This window comes from Ruditapes philippinarum, unplaced genomic scaffold (genome assembly GCF_026571515.1).
Source record: "Ruditapes philippinarum isolate M1 unplaced genomic scaffold, ASM2657151v2 ctg842_1_1_1_1, whole genome shotgun sequence".
NCBI classification, from domain to species: domain Eukaryota; kingdom Metazoa; phylum Mollusca; class Bivalvia; order Venerida; family Veneridae; genus Ruditapes; species Ruditapes philippinarum.
Window position 1 is genome coordinate 211,551 of NW_026866721.1, and position 27,472 is coordinate 239,022.

Genomic DNA, 27,472 nt, shown 5'->3' on the forward strand with positions numbered 1-27,472 from the left:
TCATAGCAACCAAAATTTTCAACATAAGAAGAAAAGAAAATGACGTGCATAATCTCCATACTGCCATCTATCCATATATCAAGTTTCATAAAAATATTTTCAGTGTTTTTTTGCGTTATCGCGGGATCGAGTTTTGTGTACGGACAGACTGACAGTAAACTTAAAGTGCCCTCCGGTAAACCAGTAGAGGACTAATAAAGGTTTTCCTTCTATATTTCTTTTATTTTCATTAACGTAATATATATCCAAAGCAACACCTTAAAAACATGTAAAAAAGAACAAATAAAACTGCAGTTTATGTTGAATAAAGTTTATTTCATTAATAACATCAGTCAACAATATATGTTTCAAGAAAACAATCACCAAAATATAAAATAGGTTTAAATGAAAAAAGAGAATCTTGGAATTTGTATTTGACTAGTGTAGATTTTGCTCTGCCATTTTTACATGACTCATGAAAGCTTAATGTGAAATTCATGAGAGCAAAATACAAATCATATATCATATACATGTATAACTCTAACAATGAGCCTTTCAATATACGTGTATACCACTTCCTTTTAAACTCTTTATTACTATATTACATCAACAAAAGCATTTCATTTCAAACAACCTACTACCTGTAGTACATTACAAATTTAATATTCTTTTCCTTGTGATTTTCTTTTCATTAGGTCATGTCATATGTGAAAACATATAAATATGTTAAAACGTGTACATGTATATAAAATAATTTAAAATGTCTTGAGTTTTATTGCAATGTACATTTACTCACTTTATGGCATGGTAAAACAAAGCATTTTACTCAATTCAAGTAGATCCTTTTATCCTTGTTTACCTAACGAACAAGTTTTTTTCTGAATGTACTTGTATCATTGTTTATCTAACTAACAAGTCAATACTGGACAATCATTTTTATAGTCTTTTCAACAACTTATTCATTTCCATTCTTTCTACCAAATTCGGGAAAGTATTGCATCCTCTCTAAACACAAGTTATTTCCCTTCATCACACAAACTTTCAAACTGTGTCAATTCAATAGCGTTCTTTCAATTTTTACAGTGGTAAATGTCCATTAGAAATTGCAAAATCAAATAAGCAAAGATGTTGTTTGCCTGTGTTTTTTTTATATTTATTGCAACACAAGTTTGGTCTTATCTCGACGGTTGATCAACCTAACTAGCTTTCCTGGTAAAGTAAGCCTTGTGAAAGGACCTTTGAATCTGTTTTTATCATCTCTTACCACCCCTTTTCTTCATAGGTCCTTTCTTCCGTCTTAAATTCTTGTGTTTTGATTTGTAACTCTGGAAGATAAAAAGTGCAAATTGACTTCAAATTATTCTTGTTTAGTTGCACCATATTTTCTAATTTAACTTCATAAAAGTAAATTCATGATGTTACAAACTCAAAAACATGAAGGCAATAAATACCATTTTATTTTTGTTGTTTTTTCTGAAAGAAAACACTATGACAAGAAGAAGGAAGATGAATACTCAAGCTCCTACCACAGGATTTAGGAAACAGTTTTTACCGCATTTTGAGATGAACAATTTTATGATGAACAATTTTGTGAAAGTACACCATGTACACAAGGCCAAATTTAATATCCAAAGCATTTTGCCATATGATATTTCAAGGTTTTCTATTTAAAATCAGAATAAACCGTTCATAAGCCTATATAAAACCAGGTTCTTTCAAATAGAATTTGAAAGACCATGATAAAACTGTAACGTTACTTTATGAGCGGGCATTTTTTTCATCCCAGGATCAACAAGGCCATTTAATATGTATGCCTTGCAAATTCAAAGAACAATTATGTTTTTGTCAGTTCCTATGATCCAGAAATTTATGCTATATAACGAAATCATTAAAAAACTGGTTTTAGATTTTTGTAAATTAAATTTCAATCATTTCAATCAAGATTGATCCAATTTGGCCATGTTGTTGTAGAGGAGATGTCAATTGCAACGAATTTGGACAAACAAAAGTGTCCATAATATAAAATGAGCACTATGACAAAAAGATTGAGAAAACCAACCTCAATAAGGTGACGTCTCTTGGAAAACCAATCTCCTTGATTAGAGCTATCTTTTTTCTGTGTTACACATTCTGAAATAAAGATAAACACATTTGTGAACATTTACCCTACCTAATTCATATGCTTTAACAATCCATTCTTATACTTTTTTTCAATAACAAAAGGCTAAAGTTAAGCAGCTGTAAGTAGTTTGTGAGGTCAGTGGGTACACTAATCGGACTGTCTCGCAAAGCTCGAAAGTGGTCATATCAGTATAATCAATGTAACAAATGATTTATATATTTTAGGCAAACATGACAATACCTTTCTATCTATCTGACACATTCCTCTGTATAAAGTTGAATATCTGTTTTTACAAAGTCTTAGCTATATATTGATCCTTTACTACAAATATTTTAGATGCCTGTCATAGATGATTTCCATTTATTTTTGAATCAGTACTGAAGAGAAAATTGGGTTCAAATCAAATCATATCTTAAAGAATTATTGCTTCAATAAGATCTTAAGGCAACCAAAGCTGAAGGGTCAACACAAATTAAAACCAGATGCATATAAAACTTACCTTTAAGTCTTTCATCATTTGGCAAGAAGAAAAAGTTTTTGGGTTTTGTAATATCCGAGGCTTGTTTGGAAGTTTGCTCTATTGTATCCATTTTCTCAACACTGAAAATAAAAGTTGGTCCATTATATCTTAGAATCTTCATTTGTTATTATGCTGAAATGTATTTACTAATTGAGAGCTCTAATGGGATGAAAGATGTAACTTTAAACTTATTGATCTCTTTCCTGAAACTTCCTTCATCTATGTAATATAAAACAAAACAGTATCACATCATATCAAATTTCTAGATAGGAAATTTTATGGTCACAGAAGTTTCACTTTCTGAAACTTGAAACCATAGGAATTGCTTTTTCCAAATGTAATTAACATCATTATATTCCATCTTTTATCATGTAATGTTTTGTAATCTGTAAATGCAATACTATCTTTGAAATTAGAATGGTCCATTAAGTTGATTCGGGGAATTTGGTTATCAAAATTGACTTGTTTCCAGGCTGATCTGGCTGTAAAACTGTTGCAAGTCATTATCTTTAGAAAATTTGATGGTTAATTACTTAATTTATAATTTAAATCTGATGGGTTAATTAATTCATTTATAATTTAAATCTGATGGGTAAATTACTTCATTTATAATTTAAATCTGATGTGTTAATTACTTCATTTATAATTTAAAGTAGTATTAAATAAATATGAAGAAATATTTTACCCTCTGCTTTAAAACCAAGCATTCTACAGTTTCATTAATCTTTTTAACAGTATTGTTGTAAATCTCATCAAATATTATTCATAAATTACAATTTTTAACGGAAAACCCCAATGTAACACTAAAGTTTGTATACGAATTTTAACATGCAAATGAAGACTATAATCAGCTTGTGTATGCGCTATGTCACAGTGTTAAAGTTGCTATACGGACACAAAAAATATGAGATTTTCTTGTGCACACTTTAACCGTTTTAGCTTCAAGGTGCACTAGACCTGGCATTCAGAAAAAGTAATCATCTCATCAAAAAGATTAAATTTGTATGAAAACATCCGTTACAATGTAGAAATATACCGTTAAATTAGGACTGCTACTTATAGTCATGTTTGTTAATTTAATATTGATGTACGGATGATCTAAAGGCGGAGTTTCACATGCAAACAGAAATTGTATTTTCGGTTTCGCCACAATGAGGTTGCAGATTTTATGCTTATAAAACTCATTTTGGTTGTCTGGACACCAAAATAAGACCTGGAGTCGACGTGAAACCCAATTTATTAATGAAATGTTGCTATTTCTGTTTTTATGAAACTTTAAATCTGATGGGTTAATTACTTCATTTATAATTTAAATCTGATGCCAGGGTTAATTACTCTATTCATAATTTAAATCTGATGGGTTAATTATGTTGTACTTTATTTATAATTTCTAAATTTCTACTATCTTTTACATATTGTGTTTTTATCATTAACACATTTTTTTTTTCTTTTTTGTCTTATACAAATATTACAATTTTTTGCTTACTTTTTCTCCAGTTCTTTACCAGTAATTTCTTTCTCATCATCGTCCCCATCACTGTCTTCATGATGAGCATCATCTCTAACATTAAATCTATTAGCCAGTGAGAGTTGGTTAGTTCTCAGAACATCAGGTATTGGTATGGCAGAACCTATATAAATGGAACCAAAACATCAACATCATGTCAAGGTATGGCTGAATATATTAATATATTTTATACTTTAAAAGGAACGAAAATCAAATACATGTAATGTTCTGAGATAACCTATGAATAGATTATATACATCAGGTTATGGTTTGGTGAAAACAATTATTGGAATATACAAATGCATATAAGGTAAAACTAGAGGATGCTTTTGTAAAAAAGCGCATGTCTCCCCCACTGCACTGTGACCTTGACCTTTGACCTACTGACCCCAAAAACAATAGGGATCATCTGCTCTATAAGACCAATCATCCTATGAAGTTTGAGGGCTGTAGGTCAAAAGGAACTCTAGTTATCATCCGGAAACGAGAAATTGACCAACGGTCACTGTGACCTTGACCTTTGAACTACTGACCCCAAAAACAATAGGGATCATCAGCTCTATAAGACCAATCATCCTATGAAGTTTGAGGGTTGTAGGTCTAAAGGAACTCTAGTTATCATCCGGAAACGAGAAATTGACCAACGGTCAGTGTGACCTTGACCTTTGACCTACTGACCCCAAAAACAATAGGGATCATCAGCTCTATAAGACCAATCATCCTATAAGTTTGAGGGCTGTAGGTCAAAAGGAACTCTAGTTATCATCCGGAAACGAAAAATTGACCAAACGGTCACTGTGACCTTGACCTTTGACCTACTGACCCCAAAACAATAGGGATCATCTGCTCTATAAGACCAATCATCCTATGAAGTTTGAGGGCTGTAGGTCAAAAGGAACTCTAGTTATCATCCGGAAACGAGAAATTGACCAACGGTCACTGTGACCTTGACCTTTGAACTACTGACCCCAAAAACAATAGGGATCATCAGCTCTATAAGACCAATCATCCTATGAAGTTTGAGGGTTGTAGGTCTAAAGGAACTCTAGTTATCATCCGGAAACGAGAAATTGACCAACGGTCAGTGTGACCTTGACCTTTGACCTACTGACCCCAAAAACAATAGGGATCATCAGCTCTATAAGACCAATCATCCTATGAAGTTTGAGGGCTGTAGGTCAAAAGAAACTCTAGTTATCGTCCGGAAACGAAGAATGGACGGACGGACGGACTGACGGACGGACGGACAGGGCAAAAACAATATGTCTCCCCCCGAGGTGGGGGAGACATAATTATTGGAATATACAAATGCATATGAGGTAAAATTATTGAAATATACAAATGCATATAAGGTAAAATTATTGGAATATACAAATGCATATAAGGTAAAATTAATGGAATATACAAATGCGGATAAGGTAAAATTATTGAAATATACAAATGTGGATAAGGTACAAGTATGGCCATATTTATAATTCTCCAAGTCTATGAAATTATGAATAGTATACACTTACACATCTGGCATTCATTGCTCATTGAAATGATTTACTCATAGAAGAAGAATAATTTTTTTCAGTGCATTTTCAGTAAGTTCTAGGTAGGCAGAAATTTCAACCTTCAATACCTTACCTTTCATTTCTTAATATTGACTACCCTTGAAAAAAACTCCAAATGACCTGAGGCAAGTTGTTCATGGTTCATGCATTGTTTGGATAAGTATTTTTATGTTCTGAACATAAGAAATGTTTGGTTTTTCTTTCAAAGTTTCATCAAGTCTATAGTTACCTTGAGCACCTTTTGCTACGTTAGCATCATCATCAATTTCATCATCACTGTAATGAGTACCAAATGCAGCTAGTAGAGAGAATCCCCCTCCACTTGAAGGGGCATCAGTTGTTGCCTTTGCTTTCTCTACAAATGTGTTCTTTAAGGTATCGGAAATCTCGTAAAACTTTTCCTTAGTCACCTCTGGCAAAATAACTGCAGGTTCTGTTTCCAAGGCAGTTACTTCCTTCTTAGCTTTTTTCCTTAAATAAACAAAATCGATTGTTAATGATACAAAAATTTCTTTCTTGATCTTATAATTTTTTATTATTGTTGTTTCTATTTTGTTTTGTTTCATTGTGTTTATGCAACTTTCCTACTTAAAATTCTTGTGAAACATCTTATGTGGAATGAAGATTGTAATCAACATTTTGTCTTAAACAAAGTGTCATAAAAAGCATTACAAATGTTTAACAAGAGCACTGCTAGGCGGAGCATTATATGCCCGAAAGTGTTTTTTTTTTATATTAAGGATGAAGCATTTGTAAAACATTGCATAAATTAAATAAAGTATTACCTCCTTCCAATAGCATTCCTCCTATAAAGTTTGAATATTGTGGGCCAAATAGAAATTAAGTTATACTCCGGAAACTGTTTTCAGTTTTAAAGTAATAGTGACCTTGACCTTTGACCTTGTGACCCCAAAATCAATAGGGATATTCTACCCAATATGGACAATTAACCCTTTGAAGTTTGAATATTGTGGGCCAAATAGACCTTAAGTTATGCTCCGGAAACTGTTTTCAGTTTTAAAGTAATAGTGACCTTGACCTTTGACCGTGTGGCCCCAAAATCAAAAGGGATATTCTACCCAATAAAGACAATCATCCTATGAAGTTTGAACACTGTAGGCCAAATGGAACTTAAGTTATGCTCCGGAAACTGTTTTCAGTTTTAAGGTGATAGTGACCTTGACCTTTGACCTTGTGACCCCAAAATCAATAGGGGTCTTCTACCCAATATGGGCAATCATCCTATGAAGTTTGAATGTTGTGGGCCAAATGGAACTTAAGTTATGCTCCGGAAACCAAATTGCTAACGGACGGATGGACAGACGGATAGACAGACAGACAGACGGACGGACGCCAGGGGGTATAACATAATATGCCCGAAATTCTTTCGGGCATATAACAAAAGAAGGATCTAGGATTTTATTTTAGAATATAAATTTCCATGGATTGTAGGCTTTCCCCATGAGATTATCATAAAAGACTATCTAAATAAATCTATATGAGATTATATTAATAAATTTAGGTATAAAGTTAGATCAAAAGATCAATGAATTGCTTCCCACTGAGATTAGTTGCTTAAAACTGTTAAAAGGAAAATACTCGCTTTATTTATTTCATGACTCAAATATTGCCATTGTTTTATACAACTAAATTACCAAAACCAATGCTCAATCAACAGGGGTATAATTTTAGTAAAAATATGTAGATAAAATTTACTTCTTCTTCCGTTCCACAGGTTGAGGCAGTTCAACTTGTTTAGTCTCCACTTCGAACTGTTTATGCTCTTCACATGTTGGGTCATACATCAATGCTCCTATATCCCTGCAAGTGAAACATTAAATATAGTCAGAACAGTTAACTAAAGTATCTATGATAAATGTTATCTAACATACTGAGGCATTCATTACCAAGTTGTTGCTGACTTTTTTGAGTCCCTTATTGCTGCCTACTGTAGGCTGGAATCCTACTAATATTTTGAAAAGTTGGTGGTCCTACTAAGGTGTCCCCATATTCATTGTAATGGACAGATGGGCATTAGAAGTCTTCCTTAACTAGCTTTGTATGAAAGTCATGTCATAATATGACCATGAAGGCGAGACCCTGCATTCAACCCAAATCAAATCTAATGTGTCAAATTTGTTAAAACAAACTTGGCATTAAGTCACATGAAAACAGAATGAGGATAAACTTAAATTTTCGAAATGACCAGAAAATTTTTGTATCAAAATAACATCTTTACAAAAAAAATCAAAATTATGAAACATAATCTTTTGACTTTTTAAAAAAAAAACCCAACCCAAAGCTGTCGGTAGGACAGAATGCTCTACTATACCCAGTACTTGATAGCAAGAGAAGAGTCTGGATAATGTAGAATTTTCTATGTTTAAAAATGACCATAAATCTATCAAAATCCATGTCAGAGTTATGGGCCTTAGATACTGACCTCCTATTATGTTCTCAAATAAGTGTGCGAAGATTCAACCTATTCCATTCAATACTTTTGGAGATAACAACTTGCACCTAAAAACTTAACGAAAGTCTGAGACCGATGCTTTGTTAAGTACAACAGCTATCCCTTCAAAACAGTCGCGGTAACAAAAATGTGAAAACAAAAGTTTTATTTTTTAGTCTTACTTGAATTTTTTCTTTGCTTTATCCTGTTTGTTTACACCACTGACAGCTTTAATACCAACTACAGACTGGAGAATTTTCAGAGATCTGGTTGTTTCATCCTCCTCTACTATTTTCTCTTCCTCTGAAAATCACAGCAAAAAGATAATTCATAAGCAATTAGTTCCCCATGAATTTTTTTAAAACTGTATTTGAGATTGGCAGAGGGTTCTTGAGGGGCTGCATGTGTCAGAAAATTAAATACTCTCTCTTTAATCAAGCATGATGAATAAGTTACCTCCCTTAATAGCAAATTTTGTAAAGCCTATAAACAGCACATACACATGTATGTATAGCATTTTAAAGTTTAATTCGTACCATTAAATAAAGATTGTTGGGTAAATTTTGTGCTAGCAATCATATGCATCTCTCATTTTATGGAAAACTAGAATTTTTTAAGAGAATTTTTTTTTTCATTATCTTTTCGAATATTAAAAATGCAAGACTAAACTGGTTTTAAAGATAAACTGTTGACGTTTTTTTCAAAGCTGCAATTTTGTTATAAATACCTTCATCTTCGGAACCGGACTCTATAAACCTGGCATCAAGCCTAAATCTCTCATCATGACCAAATCTTGCCTGAAGCTTTGCCAACTGTAAAATGATAGTAATTATGTAATTATTACATGTGATAATAGAGCACCTGTTACATTTAGTTCAACCTTTGTAAAGCAATTACCTCTTCACAACAACAGTTACAAATTCTTGTTAAATTAAGTACACTGGGCCTCTATTAAACACAACAACCACTCAACAATTATAGCAGTATAATTAATTTCAAAAGTAAGACATTCAATTAATTTAATCTCTCTTGAGCAAAAAGTGAAAATAAGAATCCTTAAAGAAAGCTCAAAATGGCAAAATTGAAAATGATGCAGGCTTGGTTTGATTGAGCCTGTTCATGAACAGTAATGTTTAACTACTGCCCAACACCTATAAGCAGGAACCAAACTATTTGTCACCAAATCTGAATCTGCAGAAGTTGTACTGTACTCATTTCAATATTTTAACACAGATATAGTTCATATCAAGACAGGAAGTCATGTTCTATATAGAGCTTCCATTAGGAAGAGTTTGGTTGTCTTGTTACTGAGTCATTTTGGCTTGTGACTTCTAAAATATAATGCTTTTCTTTCCTTATCTATATCATGTGATGTCCAATGTCAAACATTTTGCAGTCTTAAACCTCAAATTTTGGAATGTTATGGCATTGCCGCAATCAGAACATCTGGGCTATTATCATTAATAACCTCAGATTTTATACATACACTGTACACATGTACTTGAAAGTACTTATACCATGTGGTTTTAGATGTAAACAAATACAGAGCGTGAAATCTTTGATAATGTAAAAAAATGTAAATTTTTTACATCAAAAGGAAAATAAAGTCTTAATCATGATTGAACATATGTCTGACATTCATAATCAATTTAAAGATGCTAAATGATGTACAATTATAACCAAATCCAAATAAATATCAGGTAATGATTGACATACCTTTCTTCCTTCAGCACCTTCAAATTCTTCCCTAATGTTAAATCTGTTTGTATCATTATCACTACCATCATCATCACGGTTATCATCTGAGTCAAATAAAGTTTTAGACTTGGCCGGTGTTTTGGTCTGAAACATTGTAAAAATATTCTAAATAAGTTCATGACAGATTCATCTTTTTCTGAAAAAAAGAAAACAACAACCAAAAAAACAGCAAATGAACATTATAATCATGGCTTTTTAACAGAAATTTAAATAGTAATTAATTACGGAAATGTGTAAGATAATTATTTATTGCAGAAACATATAAAGTAATTTATTACAGAAATGTATCAAGTATGTTCAAAATATCAATCATTAACTAAATAGAGGATATTGGATGAGTGTCGGTTCAATACAGAATTTAATGAACAAGGTCAATAAAAATTTATTACATGAGCCTCTGGAAAGCATTATATTATTTCATTCAACAAGTTCAATAAATTTAGTAATGAACTACACAAATATAATATTCTATTTATCACATATCCAAAAAAGAACTGTTTACAGTAAAAAGAATCACTTTTTCATTGATGTGTTTATAGTGTGAAAGTATCATTTTATAGCCTGTCTTTACACTATGTTTGTATAATGTTTATATTTATTAATGTCATATGAAAATATATGCATGGTCGTACAATACCATTTTTACGGAGTCACAAAAGCAGCATGGGTGTGTGATAAAAAAAAACATTATGTAACACTTCCATGGATTCATTACGTAAATATACGTCATATATTACCTCTGCAGGCACATTTATATTCTGGTTTTGAAACTTGCATACTGGTATTGGTTCATCTGTTTCCATGGAAACCTGCTCTTCTTCAGAGTCAGAATCAAACTTTATCTTTGTGTTCACAGTTTTACTGGCATCCTGCAGTAACAATTTGTATCAAAATAATCATTCTGGAACAAAACTTAAGTATAACTATTAAAGTAGTTATATTTCAAACTGTGGATCAGTATTATAATAACTAGAATTGGTAATTTGAGAAGTTGTCCTGATTTTATAAAAGCACCAAGACTTGCAAATCGATTCCAAATTTTATAAGGTATATAGAAGTAATATGAAACTTGAACCCAAAAGCATGTTATACAACCAAAAACTGTTCTCAAAGCTTTTTTTACTTTTCCTTTTTAGCTAAACCTTTGAGTGTCTGCATAGAAAATTATAAAATCTTTGCTAACACTGTCGAGGTCAGTTCACACATCTGACCAGAACACAGGTTTTATCCTTTCTGCTGTCCATTTTATATTAATGCTCAAGGAAGGGGTTTGAACTCATATTGCTAGCAATCATAAGATAACGAGTCTGGTGTTTTAACCACATAGCCATGACAACACTTTTATGTAATTATATACACAATAAATTCTACTCACAATGTTTGAAAGTGCATTCTTAATGAGTGATTTCAGTGCGAGTGCCTCTTTCTGTCTTTGTTTTACTGCTGCCAGTCTCTTCTTGTCTGTGTCAGCTTTGTTGTCTTGTTGTGGTACTTTTACTTGTGTTTTAATGTCCTGAGTAAAGACCTTTTTAACTGGACTAGGATCATCAAAAGAAGTTTTCACATTTTTCTGAAAGGTGCAAGCATCCACTGTAGAATCTTGCGAGTTAAGTGTCCTTTTCACTGGACTGGATACATTCTTATTCCTTTTATCATTTACACCAACATTCTGAGGACCACTATCCTTAGTCTCTATGGGGTCCTTTGAGTAAGATTTAGTTCTTTCTGCTTGTTTTAAGTCTGTTTTAACAGAATCAGATTTGATTGGTATTTCACTTCCTCCTTTGGTCATTATTATATCTGAACTACTTTCAGCTTCAGTACTGTCATCTTCTTCAGAGTCACTAACAGAATCGCTTTCTTCATTCTCATCATCATTCCTAACACCAACTTGAACATTTGCTTCATTGATTTCACTTACACTTTGTACCACAGTGTCAACTTTATCCACAGCAGTTATACTTGTATTGTCATTACATAAACTACTTTCATCATCACTACTGTCTGATTCTGTTTCCACAAGTGTGTCATTATCAGAATCAGAACTCTCTGACATAATAATCCCTGAATAATCTAATGTTTGATTTTTCTTACCATCAGATATATGTTTATTTTTATTTTCAGGACTTTCGCCTATATCTTCATTACTATTAATGCTAACATTACTACTAGTGTCATCATCACTGCCTAAATCATTAAACTGACTATTAATATCTAGATTTCGATTATGGTTAGATTTTAGTACATCTAAGACATTATTTGAATGTTCAAGGACTTTGTTAACATTGTCATTCATTTCCTTGTCTTTATCAGTATCTGCACCTGAACTTTCTTCAGAACTTTCAGACTCAGTACTGGACTCACATTTGTTATTGGATTTATTAAGAATTTTACTGGCTTTTGGGGGATCATCCAAAGTTGTATCTGAATGTTTGACATTTACAACATGTGCTTCTTTAACAGCTTTAGATATTAATGTTTCAAAGTCACTACTACTGTCACTTGCATCATTATCATCATCAACAATATTAATATCATCATCATCATCATCACTTTCATCATCATCATCAATTTCCCTGCATAGAGAGACACTTGCCACTGGTTTACTGACACAGCCTTCTTCCATTTGTTCCTCTGTATTCATAACTATAGTGTTTGTTTTTTCATTTACACTAACTAAGTCAGTTTTAGTCTCATTATCAGGGTCATCACTACTGCTACTGCTGTGGTAACCTGTCTTGATTTCTTCACTCTTGCTGCTTTTGAAATATCCAACCTCCTTTTCATCCAGTTTTAATTGTTCTAAATTTGAAGTTTCAACTTGTACCTTCCTTGATTCTATTTTAGCTATTTCCTTTTTAGCATATCTTTCAAAGTCACTATCCTCATCATCCTCTTCTGAGCTAGGACTCACTTTGGACTGTTCTACCATATCAATTCCACTGGCAAATTCATTGGAAAGAAATTTTGGATCCACAAAATTCTTAAGACCTGCTCTTTTCAAATTTGATTTTTCAAAGTTAATTTCTATTGGTTGTTTTTTCACTTTTAAATGAGCCTTTCTTTTGGATTCACTGTTAGATTCCTTATGAATTGGACATACCACATTATCAACAGTTGTTTCTTTGACCTTAATATGAACATTATTGCTTTGAGGACCCTTTAAATCTAATTTTGTGTTTGAATCTGATGTTAGAAATTTGGTACCACGAAATGCTAACAATGTTTTCTTACCCTCTACAATCTTTGGTTTCAAGTTAGAATTGTCTTTGATGTTCTGATTCTTTATAACAACATTGCTAGTATTTTGTTGATTGGATAAATCATCGTCATCATCATTATCACGATAATCAGATTCACAGTCAGATTCATACCCGTCACTTTCATTATCACTGTCAACGAAATCATCTCTACCACTCTTTAAATCCTTCAATCCATTTGAATATTCATCAGCAACATTTTGAGATTGTACAGTTTTATTGTTCTTTTTCATCATCGGATTTGATTCTAATATAACTTTTGATGATTGGACACCTTTAATATTGGTTTGAGGCTTATTTGTAATCCCTATATTTTGTTCCAGCTTTTTCTCTAAGGATTTATTTTGAGTTTGATTGAATTGTCCAAGACCAGATTTTCTAAATGAATCTTTGGACAATTCCTCTTCAGAATCAGAATTAAACCGGGAAAGATCCATATAACCATCAACAATATTGTTTGTTGAGGATCCAACCATGTCAATTCCATTTTCTTCACGATCAGAATCTATGCTTCCTACATTATTAAAACCATGCTTCGCTTTATCTGACATAGGACCTCGCCCAGTGTTACTTTTTACTGGCACAACTTCAAATTCTGAATTACGATAAGTCTTATCACTTTCTACAACTTCTAAAACTTTCTGCTGTAAATCGTCTTTGCTGGAAACACCATTTATGTTTCTATTTCGTTTTACTTTAGGTGTCCATTCAGGGAATTCACCTTTCCGTTTTTTACTTATTTCATTATCATACTCTTCTAATTGCCAAGTAAGCTGGCTTGGATTAACATTATCTACATATTTATCATCTTTTATTCTCTTCAAGTTATGCGACAGCTTTGATGGGTCAATCTTCAAGATCTTGACAAAGTATTAAGGAACAATTTATTTCTTGTTGACTTATGATCATTACACATGCAGTTTTGAGTCTAACCAACACACATAGACACATCTACAGCTTAAGTTTGTTTTTGTCTGTTTAATATATATTGCAACAATTTTGGCAAAGGACAGAGTTCTTAAAAGCCTAGCAATTTTCACCTTTTCTTAAAAAACCTTCTGCCGATGTTATAATTTAAAATGTAAATAAAGCATGTCCTAAATTTAGGCATCAAGCATTTGCGACTTACTAATGAGTTTTAACTTTATACTTTCCTCTACAAAATTTCAAACAACCAAGCTCAATGATCTATACATTCTTAACATTTACATCTTGATGAACACAAACACTGATTTAATGTGCACTGAAACTGAAACAACCTATCATTTTGTAAGAATGCTGTGACAATTGATCAAATGTAAAGGGAGGTATGTAAGTAAAATATATGGTAGAACATTTGATCAAATGTAAAGGGAGGTATGTAAGTAAAATATATGGTAGAACATTTGATCAAATGTAAAGGGAGGTATGTAAGTAAAATATATGGTAGAACATTTGATCAAATGTAAAGGGAGGTATGTAAGTAAAATATATGGTATAACATTTGATCAAATGTAAAGGGAGGTATGTAAGTAAAATATATGGTAGAACATTTGATCAAATGTAAAGGGAGGTATGTAAGTAAAATATATGGTAGAACATTTGATCAAATGTAAAGGGAGGTATGTAAGTAAAATATATGGTAGAACATTTGATCAAATGTAAAGGGAGGTATGTAAGTAAAATATATGGTAGAACATTTGATCAAATGTAAAGGGAGGTATGTAAGTAAAATATATGGTAGAACATTTGATCAAATGTAAAGGGAGGTATGTAAGTAAAATATATGGTAGAACATTTGATCAAATGTAAAGGGAGGTATGTAAGTAAAATATATGGTAGAACATTTGATCAAATGTAAAGGGAGGTATGTAAGTAAAATATATGGTAGAACATTATTTCACTGTGGTGATTTGATATGTACTGTGAAGTAATGATTTTTGTTGAAAAAGGATACTTTGCTAGCCCCAGTCTTTTTCATATGAACAATAGGCAGAACTCTCCCATACTTTCCAACAACCCATTTCTGAAAATATATATGTATAATTAGGTATATATGTAACACTTTTATTACAATGTACCTGTAATGATTGCCTGTATTATTTATCTGCAAGTAAATGGCAATAATAACTGACCTATACTACCAATATTTGTTTGTTTGATTGTGTTTTACATCACACTAACACAGTATAGGTCATATGGTGACGTTCCAGCTTTAACTGATAGAGGAAGACCTCAGGGGTGCCCTTCCGTGCATTATTTCAGGCACAAACAGGCACCAGATTAGAACAACGGACGTTCCGTAAGCTAGCTGTCGGGATTCAAAACCACAGTCGTAAGGGTGCCACGAATATAATCAGGTCAGCAAATGAATGTGCATGCAGTCTGACTGGACACTTTACTGTCAACTACTCAATTTTGGAACATTAATACTGAAATCCATTAAAACTCAGAGGAATACAAGTCCATTATTCCGATTCAGTGAGATAAAGGTTAATCAAGGCTGAAATTTTAACTAGGTAATCAACAGTTTCATCATATACAAAATTTCGAAACATCCCATGTAAATTCTAGAATGAAAGGTATTTTGCTTTTATATACACAGATTTCAACACATTTTGGTCCATCAAATGGCTCTCCTGGATAACTTACTAGTAATTACCAGTTTAAAATTTAAAAAAATCTTTACATTTTGCTACATTTATGACAAATAACTTCACACTTAACTCTACTTTTTTCCCCATGTGACAAGCATCTAACATACTCTAAAATTATAATTTTAACATTATAAAACTCATGTAACTGGGTGATTTGTTTCTGCATATAGGAAACGTGCCTGAATCACAGTATTCTAGAAGATGTAACTTTTAAAGGAAAAATTTGAAGTATTGATTTAAACAGGTTGACTCACCTCCTCCCCTGGTATTACAGTACCAGGAACTGCCCCTCGCATGTTAAAGTTTGCAGCTGTGGCTATATCAGATATGGCCATTAGTTTGCTCTGTATACCTGATACAAGAGCATCTGGAATCTCTTTCACTGTCAAATCTTTTAATGCTTCCTCTCTTTCCTTTTTAAGCCTGTAATTTGATACAAGATATATACTTCAAATAACATTACTTATTATCTCCAATACATGCAAATGCAGGAGTATATTTTACAGAGCATTCCAGATTGTACAATTTGATATTCATTACTTTATTAATCAGACATTGCTTTATTGATCAGAGATTACTTTATTGATAAGACATTACTATATTGATCAGACATTACTCAATTGATCAGACATTACTTAATTGATCACCAATTACTTTACTGATCAGACATTAATTTACTGATCAGACATTACTTTACTGATCAGACATTACTTTATTGATCAGACATTACTTTATTGATAAGACATAACTTTATTGATCATACATTACTTTATTGATCAGACATTAACTTACTGATCAGACATTACTTAATTGATCAGATATTACTTAACTGATCAGACATTACTTAACTGATCTGATCAGACATTACTTTACTTATCAGACATTACTTTATTGACCAGACATTACTTTATTGATCAGACATTACTTTGTCAGTCAGACATTACTTTCATGATTAGACATTTCTTAACTCATCAGAAATTACTTAAATCAGACATTACTTATTTGATCAGACATTACTTTATTGATAAGATATAACTTTATTGATCATACATTACTTTACTGATCAGACTTTACTTAACTAATCAGACATTACTTTATTGATCAGACATTACTTTATTGATCAGAAATTACTTTATGGATCAGAAATGACTTAATTGGTCAGACATTACTTTACTGATCATAAATTACTTTATTGATCAGAAATTACTTTATGGATCAGACATAACTTTATTGATCAGACATTACTTTATATATCAAGCATTACTTTATTGACCAGACATTACTTTATCAATGATACGTTATTTTTCGGACCAGACATTACTTTATAGATCAGGCATTACTTTATTGATCGGACATTACTTTATTTGATGACAAATTATCTTATTGAACAGATATCACTTGCCTGATCAATATTGCATTGTTGCTACTAATGTAAAGAAAAGTGTCTGGTCCTTTTTAACTGTTAGATATACATGAATATCAAGCAAATTGTTCAACAAAAGAAAAACAGTCCATTTTATTGCCTTACTTTTTCATGAAGTCTTCTTTAGCAACCTGTATTTTCAACTCAGAACCTTTCCATCTGGTTTTGTTGTACGTACTTACACCTATATAAACAAAAATGCATTAAATAATAGTCAATTTCTAAACAAAAACTCTTTTTGGGATTTTTGATTTTTTAAAGATTTGGATACTTGTGAATTACTTATTCTTTGTCATTACATGACAACAAACTGGAGCAGTGTTATAGGAAATTACATTTATTTGAATCTGCCTTTCGACATAATTTTCATTAGCAGTAAATTTGTTTATGTTCTTACAATTTTCAGATATTATTTTAACTTTTATAAAATAAATTCTGATTAAATCAGCTATACAATTTCTTTTGCAATGAAAGAAATACTAACATTTAATTAACTACTTACATTTTTTAAAGTCTCTCTCAATAGTTTCCAGGTCTATATAAGCAAATGTTTTTATAGGATTTCCTGTCAAATAAGAGATAGATAACATTTTGTATTTCATGATACTAATAAAACGAATGCTTTAAATATAATAAGTTGTTGCATAAAAAAACTTGGTCACGTCTTAGTCATTCCTACATCAGTAGAAGAAAACATAATATTATATTCAAAATGTACATGTAAATACTGTTTGTTTGCTTGGTTTTTAAGCCAATTTTGACACATTTTAGGATATATTTCTGGGGTTGGTCCACCCAACTGGCTTTCCAGACATCGAACCAGTAATTACACATTTCTCCGGTAGTGACTGACTACTTATGATCATCCCTAGAGATAGAAACAATATTGATGTATCGTGACATTTTTCTTTGATCAACAATCAATACACAATTAAAAAATCAATAATTTTGATTAATTAATTTCATGTCTATAGTATAAATTATGAAAATTCTCTCAAAACAGATACAGAAGCAGGTGTCTATGTCTCACATTATGCTGTTGTTACATAGTGGAAATATTTCATAGCAATGATGACAAATAAATGGTCAGGAAAAAATCATGCAATGGGCATTTATCAAAAAGACACTGAACAGAACATGTATTTTACAGAAATCATTTAAACAGGTATGAAAGTTAACAACAACAAGAGCTGTCACAGGAGACAGCCAAGCTCGACTAATAAAATACTGGACGCAGTAAGGAGGACAAAACTATGAAAGAAAAATCAATTATGTATAATTATGTATTAAGTTATAGTAAAAAAATAACATTTGTTAAAATAAATTCCAAGATCACAGGAAATAATTCTAGAAATAGTCACGCTAGAGTTATGAACCTTGTCACACAACATGTATGTAATGATAAGAAGTATATATTTGAAGTTTGAAGTAGATACCTTAAAAAATAAAGAAGTTATAGTATTTTTTAAAAAAAATTAAGTTCAAAGAGAGAAAAATCTGTAAATATTGCTTCAAGAGTAATGAACCTTGTCACATAAGATGTAATTTATGATAAGGAATAAGTATTTGAAGTTTGAGGTAGATACCTTTAAAACTAAAAAAAGTTATAGTAAAAAATAACATTTTTCAAGTAAGAAAATAAGTTTATGGGGAAATAAATAATTCTTGCAATACTGGTGCTAGAAATATGAACCTTGTCACATAATATGTGGTTCATGATGATAAGGTACAAATATTTGAAGTATGAAGTTGATCCCTTTAGAAATAAATATTAAGTTACAGTAATAAAAAATAATATTTTTTAAAGAAAATTCTAAGTTCAAGGGGAGAGAAATCTGAAAATATTGGTGCTAAAGTTATGAACCTTGTCACATAAGATGGGGATGATGATAAGGTACAAATATTTGAAGTATGAGGTTGATCCCTTAAGAAATAAAGAAGTAACAGTAAAAAATAGTATTTTTTAAGGAAAATTCTAAGTTCAAGGGGAGATAAATCTGAAAATATTGGTGCTAGAGTTATGAACCTTGTCACATAAGATGTGGTTGATGATAAGGAACATATATTTGAAGTTTGAAGTTGATACCTTAAGAAATGACAAAGTTATAGTGAAAAATATTTTACTGCACCAAAACTTTAATCTGAAATCTGGACGCGGACGCCGACGCCGGGGCGAGTAGGACAGCTCTCCGTATACTTCGTATAGTCGAGCTAAAAAGTAATTATATGTAATTATCAACATATTGGTGTATTGCTGATATTTGTCATCTGATATCGATATATTGATAATATCGTTGAATCAATGACAGCTCTACTAATCCTACATGATTTATGAATCAGCAGTGAGTGACTAAGGAACATTGCACTGAATGGTAAAGATCAAATGTTACAGAGAAATTATATGTAGCAAAAAATGATTCAGTTATGCCCGCAGACTAAAATGAAAATACAAAAACATGCAAATACATAGATGAATTTTACAACAATTTCTGATCTGACTGTCCCTTATAAATCAGTTACTTGTGTAACAAAAATGGAAATATTACTTCCTGTGTTCCTCTTTTTAATAATTGATAATAAGTTGTATTTTTTCATGTCAATAACTTATCAGAACCTTCCCTCTAATGAGCAGGTTACAAAAAATCAAGAAAAAATGTAAAAATCAAAACAAGAAAAAAGCTGATTTTAGAGACAAAGTATTTTCACTAACCTCAGAGTTTTCTTTATTCTTTAGCACTTAAAACAGAAAGATCAACACAGCTTGACAAAACAATAACACTTTTGCATAAAAAATGACTCATTTTTAACCTTGCATGTTCTTGTTTTTATGCTGTGATGACAATACAAACAATTAAAGATAAAAGACAGACATACCATTGCTATCCTTCCTTATTTTAATCTCAACACCTTTAACAGTCCCAAATCTTCCAAATCGACTCTTTAATTCATCATCTGTGACCTCGGGGAACAATCCTCCAACAAAAACTCTTTTCTCCTGAACCTTTTCAACACTGGTGTCACTTTCTGATTCAGACATCTTAACTAAATAAATTGTAAAAAAAATACAATATTTCAGCCCTGCATTGATAGATTCTTCAATGTTCAAAAAAAAAAAGAAGTTTTGCTACATACAAAATTTTTGGAGCACTTTCTCAGGCTCTATAGCCTTTGACATTCACGTCATATCACAGTATATAAACAGGTACATTCATATGCTGAAGTCTGTAAGCCATCTTCTGCAAATCCCTTCCAAGGCAGGCACATAATGGAGAAGGTACTCTGTAGGTCAAGTCATTTCAAGTACAAGATGATTGATTACTTTGTTATGACTAACTCAAGAGGGTTGCGCTAACAAGAGCAGTTTTTGTTAGATGATAGCTTGGAAGTATTGACATCCCCACTTATCATCGCCAAAAGAAGAACAGACTTAGAAGTAGAGCTGTCATCGATAGAAGCGATATCGATGTATCATTGATATTTTTTTGTCGATCGATTATCGATTCAAATTTTAGAAAATCGATACTTTCACTAATTACTAAAAGCCTAGAAATTACTAAAATATATAGCCCATACAGTACATTAAAATAGTTTGTTTAAAGTTCCTGTGGAAAAGACGAAAATTAACTCAAAACATAAACGGAAACAGGTGCCCTGTCAAAAGGACATGTCTAAAACTATACCGTGACTACTAAATGGACAGCTACTGTATGGTAGCTGTATTTTCACCTCAGAAAAAACATATTTCTCTGTGTTGAAAATTATACAGAGATCTGCCGAGGACGCGATTTTGCGCCATTGGCGCTAAAAAAATGAGAATGGCGCAGGAAAATCGGCAGCAAAGGGCCATGGGCGCATCTCAAATCTGTGCCAGACGTATAAGAAAACAAAACTGTCTGCTGGGTTATTTAGTCATCCAGTCAAAACTGGTATCAACAGCAACATGTTACCCATGCTCCTGTAATTACGCATATTCTTGAGTTTATCCATAATAAAGAATCCCCTATAGCTTTTGTCCATGTTATCTACTTACCGCATTTCTTCTCATAATCCCTTTCCCACACAGATACTCATTTCTACTACCGTAAATTTAATCCAATAAAACAAACAAACAAATCATACAACTACTTAGTATTTAAAATGATTATCGGTAACTGAAAAACAAGATTGCATTTGAGAAAAATGCTATGCCACCGCATGGTTCAAATTTCATAGCTGTACATCAAAGGACAAGAAAGTAGGTCACATAATCAAAATCTAGGTCAAAGTTCAATTTTACAACTAAAACTGTGCACATGGTCAAAATGTCATTGCTGTACATCAAAGGACAAGAAAGTAGGTCACTGTCCCCTTGGGCAAGGCATAATTTTGACCCAAGGGTTTAATAACAATCTTGATACAGGTCCACCAAACAACATTTCAAGTCAAATATCTAAGCTATAGCTTTCTCCCATTCAGAAAACATTTGTTTTATTTTCTGTTTTTACTACGTGTACATAATGAGAATCACTGCCCCCGGGCAGGGCCAATTTTTGACATTTGAACAACTTTGGTAGAGGACCTATAGATGATATTATATATCAAACATCAAAGCTCTATGCCTTGAACCTTCAGACAAATTTTTTTTTTCACTATATGTACATAATGAAAATCAATGACCCCCGGGGCGGAACCAATTTTGACCCCAGGGCTATAATTTGAACAATCTTGCTAGAGGTTCACTACATAATGTTTCATGCAAAATATCTTAACTCTATCCTTTGTCAATTTAGAGAAGATGATTTTTTAAGTTTTAACTATATACATATAAGATAAACCTATGGCTCCCAGGGGCGGGGCTAATTTTGACACAAGAGGCAAAATTTGAACATCTTTGGTAGAGTACCTTTCATATGATGATATTATTTAACAAATATTAAAGCTAGATCTAAGCCTTGTACCTTCAGACAATAAGATTTTTTTATTTTTTACTATATGTATATATTGAAATCAATGACCTGGGGGTAACTTTGACCCCAGGGCTATAATTTGAACAATCTTGCTAGAGGTTTACAACACAATGTTTCATGCAGAATATCTAACCTCTAGCATTTGTCAATTGCTAGAAGAATTTTTTTTAAGGTTTTACTATATACATATAAGGAAAACCAATGACCCCTGGGACGGGGTTGATTTTGACCCCAGGGCTATAATTTGAACAATCTGGGTAGAGGTCTACCAGACAATGCCTTATGCAAAATATCTAAGCTCTAGGCCTTTTGGGTCTTTACAAGAAGGTGTTTTTAGTTTTTACTATATGTACATATAGCGAAAATCAATGACCGCGGGGCGGGGCCGATTTTGACCCAAGGGCTATAATTTGAACAATCTTGGTAAGGGTCTACCAGATGATGCCTTATGCAAAATATCTAAGCTCTAGGCCTTTTGGGTTTTTACAAGACGGTATTTTAAGTTTTTACTATATGTACATAGTGAAAATCAATGACCCCCGGGGCGGGGCTAATTTTGACCCCAGGGCTATAATTTGAACAATCTTGTTAGGGGTCTACCAGACAATGCCTTATGCAAAATATCTAAGCTCTAGGCCTTTTGGGTCTTTACAAGAAGATTTTTTAAATTTATTCTTATAATTCCTTTTGGTTGCCATGGCAACCAGATTTCTGCATGGAATGAAATTCTTTGAACAACTTTGGAAGCCCTTCACCCAAGGAACAATCCTGCCAAGTTTGGTTGAAATTGGACAAGTGGTTTTTCACAAGAAGATTTTTTAAGTTCACTATATAATCTATATAACACACACACACACAAACAAACAAACAAACACACACACACACACACAGGTGAATCGCTATATGCCACCGCATCGCAGATGCTGCGGTGGCATAAAAAGTGTTGCTATTTTAAGAAATGCTGTAAGTTACAGTATAATCTGACAGGTGTTTAACTTGATCAACCCTAATTTAAGGTCACTCAAGTTCACGCAAGTTTTGGCTGATGAAGTGTAAAAAAAGATGTATATTTCGTAATCAGAATGTTTGACAGGGTGATTAACCAATCAGAGAAACATTGTGCATGACTTTTTTCATGACCAAAAGGTCTGTCGGCAAATGTATTTGATGTATGCTGTCTACACAGAGGCATACAAGGGGCAATAAAATTCGTCAATACACAGTGGTAAGGGACATTTGGTGCAAAGTAGGAACAATTAAATGGATAATGCACAATATAAGACATTACAAGTAAGAACCAGCAATTATGTGAATAAATTTGCATATCAAATTTTTGAGCAGCCATTTAAAAAATATTTTTATTTTTGCCTGCAATTAATATTAGTTAGAAAGTTACCATGTAGGCATAATTTTTAATTATTGGTAAAGTACTGAATTATAAGTGAACCACTTGTCATAAAATATGATTTAAGTTTTATTACCTGGGAAATTCAATTATCTACAAACTTTTTAACAGTTATTTTGGTCAATGTTTACTTATTTTCCCAAGGCCCATACTTTGGTAAAAATGGCCCATCATTTTCAGACCAAGTGGGCCCAGGGCCCAGTACTTTCAAATTCTTGGCAGATCTCTGATTATATATACAAAACAATCCAATTTTAAAAAAATAATTTGAAAATAAAAATCCAATAGATCTTAATCAATTATCATTATACTTAAACTGTCTTGATTTGAGATTCATCATTCACAATTGTCTATATTTTAGACTATGCCCATATCTTAGCAACACTTTAAAATGGCTGAAACATTAAAATTGTTGGGGCCGAAATTGTTGGGACAAAAAGAAGGCTAAAATTTCAAAGCCAATTCCCATTTGGGAACATTTTGGGTTTGTTGATGAAAAGGGGGTTGTTAACTCAAAATTAATCCCAAGTTAGATTCAATGTATGACTGCCATTTAGCGGCAATACATTTAACTTGAGATCACATCTTGATCGTAAACAATGATTGGGGCAAGGTTAAACACCAGTCAAGTGCCAGCACCGATTGTAAAAACAATATAATCAGTAGGCTATTACTTAACAATAAAATAATTTGTAAAATTCCTGACATTTACAAAATAAATAAATAAATATGTATATAAATAAAATAAGCATAACAATAGTTTGACAAACCCTTATTCTATATGAACAGTAAAATTACAAAAATGTCATAATAAGTCAATAAAATTGTATTTCAATATGATAAATTCCTAATAAATTATAGTTATTTCCAGAAATGTATATTTTCAAAATCAAATTCCTTTGCATCCTTGATGACTACAGTCACTATTATTTAACACCTACATACAAAACTCATGCACAAATTTGAATTTTTTTATGTAACATTTATGTTTTTCTACTCTAGTCATGTTAACTAGTCATTCTAGTTAATATACATTTAAGTTTGAATTCTGTATATAGTCAAGTGAGATAGTGATTCCATATTGTAACTTTAGTCATTGAAGTGTTCTGCTTAGTGTGATGGTGTATAGATATGGATAGAGGCCAGTAAATGAATAACCACAGTTTATACACAGTTTTATATTTATTTGATAATTTACATATTTCATAGCACTACAAATATATGCAAAATATGATCAGAGGACATTTATGAACAAAACACATCATAAGTTCATGTAAAGAAGGTGTTTTTTTTTTACTAAAATAATTCATACAAATATGAATGTGAAATACAGGTAAATATATCGATATATTGGTGTATCGTCGATGTTTGCAATCCGATATCGATATATCGACGATATGCCTTTGACTGAATCAATGACAGCTCTACTTAGAAGATAAGCATAAAAAGTTTCTCCTGCAGATGTGAGCTCTATGACTTAACCAGCAAGTTTGTATACATACTGGCACATATGTGTGCATTCATTGGGAAAGTATAAATAAACAGAAAAGAGCACAAACAGCAACCTTAAGAAGTTTACCTGTAGGATGACTCTGGGCTCTGATTAGCCCTTTTTAAGCCCTTCATCTTTTGCCACTACTTCATAGTTCTTTCTGGTCCCATCACTTTTAACAGTGACTTAGTATTACTTAATTTTATTTACATGCTGGGCATGTAAAAGATTCTCAAGTAAATTCTTTGATTTTTTTAATCAGTGTAGTTTTGTTTTTGTTTTTTCTTTAAATCACTTAAAATGGGCAATCACAGAAACTAATAGATCTAGTAATAACTTGCAAAACGAGTAAAAAAAAAATATCGCGAAAACACATTACAAATCAAAGATTCTTACTCTTAAGACATCATAAAGAAATTTAAAAACACGTAATTAAAATAATATATAAATATTTTGTAAAGTAACTCACCTTTGAGCCAAAGGATAACGTTTTAGAACAACTAACTACAAAATAAATATTTGTGCATGCTTCATAGTAAATCTACGTCAACCGACGCTTTACTTTAGTTTAGGTCTTAGAATCCTATTGATTTTCGTTCATTGATATGTCCCATCACTAATTCCATGTCATCACTTACTTCACGGTAATGGCATAGTTCCATGTGACTAGTGTTAAAATTTGTCAGGATTGACACATTTTATCTATACACCTAAACAACAAAGTTTTTTAGCAAAATATTTAAAATCTCTAGGTTTTTACGTGAAACAGAACAACAGTACTCGTTTCTGCAAAATGTAACTAAAGTCCATAAATATTTTGCACATTTTGGAAACAATCATCATTTTCTAAATATTCTTGTTCGCTGAAAAATAAATTTTGAGTTACAAATTATAGATAGTTTTGATATTTAAAACTGAGCAGTATACCATGCAGAAATTTTAACTGAAACATGAAAAAAACTAAAGTGTACAACACCATTTACCGCGATTTAAATAGTGCCACACTGTTTTGCAAAATGCGACACATTGTCTACATCTGGCCCATTAAAACTAATTTTGATTGAATATATTGCTGTTTTCTTGTGTCATATAGCAGAAAAAGTACCGCGAACTAAGAGGAGCACAGTATCACGGATCGTCCCGTGGTCTACCCAATTTTGTAGAAGTGGCCTACCCAATTTTGTCGTACAATGCATTCAAACAAAAATGTTACCCCCTTTTCAATGAAATTCACTGCTGGTCACAGGACTGGTACACACGTCGTATACTTTGTAAATGAACCCAATCTTAATTAAAGGCTAAACGAATATCCGAGAAAAAAAATGTTTCTATACTCTAATGACATATTACTTTTTTCAAATTTAATTTATTATTTACTTATATCATTAGTACATTTTAATTATATTTAGACATTTGTGTGTATAAACTGGGACTTAAGATTTGCTTCCAGAAAAGGAAGATACAAGCATATATGACGTTATACGTACATATCTTGTGTGTTTATAATCCATATTTCAACATTTGTTGTCATTATGTCATTGTTATAATTATCTATAGAGTTAATTACGATTTAGCTCAACATTACACTTTGCATACTATATACACAATTTCCTGTATGTAACCTTCTTAATACTTTGTACTTGCTCACTCAATGTAGAGAGCACCGTGAACATATTTTTGCGATTTGTTTCCGACAGCCTTCTTAAAATGTACAGAGATGAAATAATTTAACCTTCTAAAGACACTAAATAAGCAATGCACGCATTAAATGAAGATGTCGAAAAGCTCAATCTTTTTGATTGTTGCGTAGATAGAATACCATAGTTTCACCAGTCTTTTATATAGATTCTAAATTTTATTTGAAAGACCTGAATTCAGTCAATTTGCGACATCTACAATGTGACATCATGAAAAATAAGTATGCTATATTAATTAGTTCAATTAAGGGACATACGTCACTATATAATTTTATCTTAATTTTAGCTTAAAAAGATAATTTAAAATAAGTTTCGTACACATGACGATTTTTCATTTGTTTTGGTTGATGAATAAAATTGTACATAATTTCCATAGGTCTCTATGTTAAATTATTGACCTGGCATACATTTGATAAGTTATCAATGTAAACTTTTTTTCTCAAATATATATAAGAGTCATTTCAGAAGATATCAAAGCCTACAGGTCTTCATAAGTAAGTGTTCGTTAAGTACTCTAATATATATATTAGTTATGAGATATCAATATCATTTCAATGACCTATATTAACTCAAATCAATCGTAATTTTCAGATGTTTGAAGTTCAATTAGCTTAAGTTAGCCCATTCCTAAATAATGATTGATTAACTGTTACTTTACAACCGGTGTTTTACCAAGAGTGTATAAGCATTTAGAAAAACCTAAAAGTTTCTCAAGAGTA

The 27,472-nt window shown here is 31.8% G+C and overlaps 1 protein-coding gene across 1 annotated transcript; it reads right to left on the bottom strand.

Annotated features, from left to right (window-relative positions):
- Nucleotides 1–305: 305 nt before the first annotated feature.
- On the bottom strand, nucleotides 306–25,623 carry LOC132733464 (nucleolar protein 8-like). The gene is made up of 17 exons (XM_060720114.1): nucleotides 25,526–25,623; nucleotides 20,088–20,255; nucleotides 17,716–17,778; nucleotides 17,319–17,397; nucleotides 16,045–16,213; nucleotides 15,091–15,159; nucleotides 11,270–14,014; nucleotides 10,632–10,763; nucleotides 9,853–9,978; nucleotides 8,864–8,948; nucleotides 8,319–8,439; nucleotides 7,401–7,505; nucleotides 5,914–6,155; nucleotides 4,108–4,252; nucleotides 2,601–2,701; nucleotides 2,039–2,109; nucleotides 306–1,304 (listed from the first exon to the last, which is right to left on the bottom strand). Exons 2-17 carry the CDS (start codon nucleotides 20,248–20,250, stop codon nucleotides 1,233–1,235), a joined length of 4,488 nt encoding a protein of 1,495 aa, XP_060576097.1. The 5' UTR covers nucleotides 20,251–20,255; nucleotides 25,526–25,623; the 3' UTR covers nucleotides 306–1,232.
- Nucleotides 25,624–27,472: the final 1,849 nt, after the last annotated feature.